The sequence below is a fragment of the Otolemur garnettii genome, unplaced genomic scaffold (assembly GCF_000181295.1).
Source record: "Otolemur garnettii isolate 467f Iridium unplaced genomic scaffold, OtoGar3 scaffold00131, whole genome shotgun sequence".
Taxonomy (NCBI): domain Eukaryota; kingdom Metazoa; phylum Chordata; class Mammalia; order Primates; family Galagidae; genus Otolemur; species Otolemur garnettii.
The window spans coordinates 4,932,073-4,934,608 of record NW_003852526.1 but is presented as its reverse complement, the minus strand read 5'-3'; the positions used below and the strand labels follow the sequence as shown (position 1 = coordinate 4,934,608).

At 43.3% G+C, this 2,536-nt stretch overlaps 1 protein-coding gene across 1 annotated transcript in view; it reads left to right on the top strand.

Moving 5' to 3' along the window:
- DPPA2 (developmental pluripotency associated 2) overlaps positions 1 to 2,536 on the top strand; it is a 15,245-nt gene that overhangs the window by 450 nt on the left and 12,259 nt on the right. The window contains exon 2 of the mRNA XM_023518210.1: positions 1,336 to 1,490. Within this exon, the coding sequence (XP_023373978.1) occupies positions 1,336 to 1,490 (155 nt within the window). The remainder of the gene's footprint in view (positions 1 to 1,335; positions 1,491 to 2,536) is intronic.

Below are 2,536 nucleotides of genomic sequence, written 5' to 3'. Positions count from 1 at the left end.
TTTTTTTTTTTCTTCCCTTGGCTTGGGCTGTCCTGGACTATCCAATAATCTAAACAGAGAAGACATCATAGCACATTTACAGGGACCACTGTACCAGCCTAGAGGACTGAAGTAGCTGGTAGTGGTTTATATGATTACAGGCAAGTCCCATAGCTACTCTGAACTTTGAGCCCCTACTTATTTCTGTAATCAAAAAATATTTGCCAAATAATATTTTTCTGAAGCTGACAAGAACGAAAGTGAGGGGAGTGGTTTGAAAAAGTGGTATGCACATGCAAAAATCATTATACCGGAGCTGAGAGTCAATAGAAAGCCATTGAGGAGGTTAAACTGGTGAAGGGGGAGGGGCACCACGTCCGCTCTACTGAGGAGCTGTAATAGAGTTTATTCAAATACCTTTGGATTTGAGACGAAAAGTAACCAGAAGCACACTTGAGCTTGTGTTATTCCGTGACATTGTTCATTTAATTCCTCAGACTCCGTTTCCTCATTTGTAAAACAAGAAACTCAAAAATGCCTGTAAGTATGCCGTGAGAATTACATGGAAGAAATAAACAGAAAGCACTTAGCACAGTGCCTGTGTACTGTAGAAAACCAGTAAATGTTTTCTGCTTTTCCACTTTAATTCATTAAATCACAAACAACAGGGAAGGCAATTGTGTTAGGTGCTTTGTTAGTTACAGTGAAAGCTACAAAGAGCAAAACAGATAGATACCTGCTCTGGGCTCAGGCCTGGGAGCTGAAATAAGCCCCTAGTGGCTGAAGCTCAGAAAGGGTGGGGTTTTGAACTGGAAAGGCAGGCAGGGGTCAGGCTGTTGAGGCACTGATTTCTTCACAGATTTTTGGACTAATCTTAGTTTTAACCTGAATAACAAAAACAAGCCACTAAGTTTTCAAGAAGTAGGAGAGTGAAGTCTGCAGGAAAAAAACAGAATGGACTGGGGATAACAGGAGGTTATTGCTTGTGCCAGCGAAATTTAATAACTTGAATTGGGAATCTTGGGTGTGATATCAGATTTAGGAGACACAGTGAAGGTGTTTGGTATTTTGGCTGATGGGGAGGAAGCCCTGAGGAAGTAATTCTTCAAACTCAAGCCCTACTCTTTTATTTTCTCTTTCATTATCACCCACCTGTAAATTGACTTTTGCCCATTTTCTCATTGTTTCCTTTACCAATGAAGGTTCTGCTAATAAACATCACGTATAAGGAATCTCAGAACTCTTCTCTCCATCTACCCAATTGTCTTCTCAGTTTCTTGTTCATTAGTTGTGCCTTAAAAGTAAGCAGTTTAGTTGTATAATATTAAATAAGAATCTGTGACTGATTCTTTCCAGAATGTCTCTGTGGAGGACATAGATGATGAAGAAAGTGTGATTTTGACATTGGTTCCAGTTAAAGATGATTTAGATGATTCAAATAATGAACAAATCGAATCAACTGTTTCTTCAACTTCTGATGTCACACTGAACAATCCCCAGAAATACAATGAAGATGTGAGGACAGGGACTGCCTCAGTGAGCCAGGCCCACAACTCTGAGAATTTCAGGAAAAGTAAGATTGTTTTCCCCTATCCTTTGATTCTATAGCACCAACTTAAATCTCACCATCATAATCTGTAGTAAGAGTTCTCTCAAACTCCCTTATTTCTCATCTCAGCCCCATGTACTGCCGCTTTTAAGACACAAAATAGGCCAGGCACAGTGGCTCACACCTGTAATCCTAGTACTCTGGGAGGCCAAGGTGGGTGGATTGCCTGAGCTCTCAGGTTTGAAACCAGCCTGAGCAAGAATGAGACCTTGACTGGGTATAGTGGCTCACACTTCTATCCCAGCACTTGGGATGCAGAGGCTGGTAGATTGCTTGAGCTGAGGAGTTCAAGACAAGCCTGAACAAGAGAGAGACCGCATCTCTAAAAATAGCTGGGCATTGTTGTGGGTTGCCTATAGCTCCAGTTACATGGGAGGTTGAGGCAAGAGAATCGCTTAAGCTCAAGGGTCTCACTCTTGCTTAGGCTGGTCTCAAACCCCTGTGCTCAAGGGATCCACCTGCCTCCCAGAGTGCTCGGATTATAGATCCACCTGCCTCCTTATAGTGCTAGAATCCATCTGCCTCCAGAGTGCTAGGCATGAGCCACTGTACTTGGCCTTTAATTATTATTATTTTTTGAGACAGAGCCTCAAGCTTTCGCCTTGAGTAGAGTGCCGTGGCATTACAGCTCACAGCAACCTCAAACTCCTGAGCTTAAGCAATTCTCTTGCCTCAGCCTCCCAAGTAGCTGGGACTATAGGCGCCTGCCACAACGCCTGACTATTTTTTGGTTGTAGTTGTTATTCGGCATGCCCAGGCTGGATTCGAACCTCCAGCTCTAGTGTATGTGGCTGGTGCCTTAGCTGCTTGAGCTACCAGTACCAAGCCCACCTTTAATTATCTTAAAGCACCTGAAGTCCCAGCTTCCTTTGAGGCTGAGGTGGGAGGGTGTCTCATGCTCAGGAGCTCAAGGCAGCAGTGAGCTGTGATTATACCAGTGCATCCACT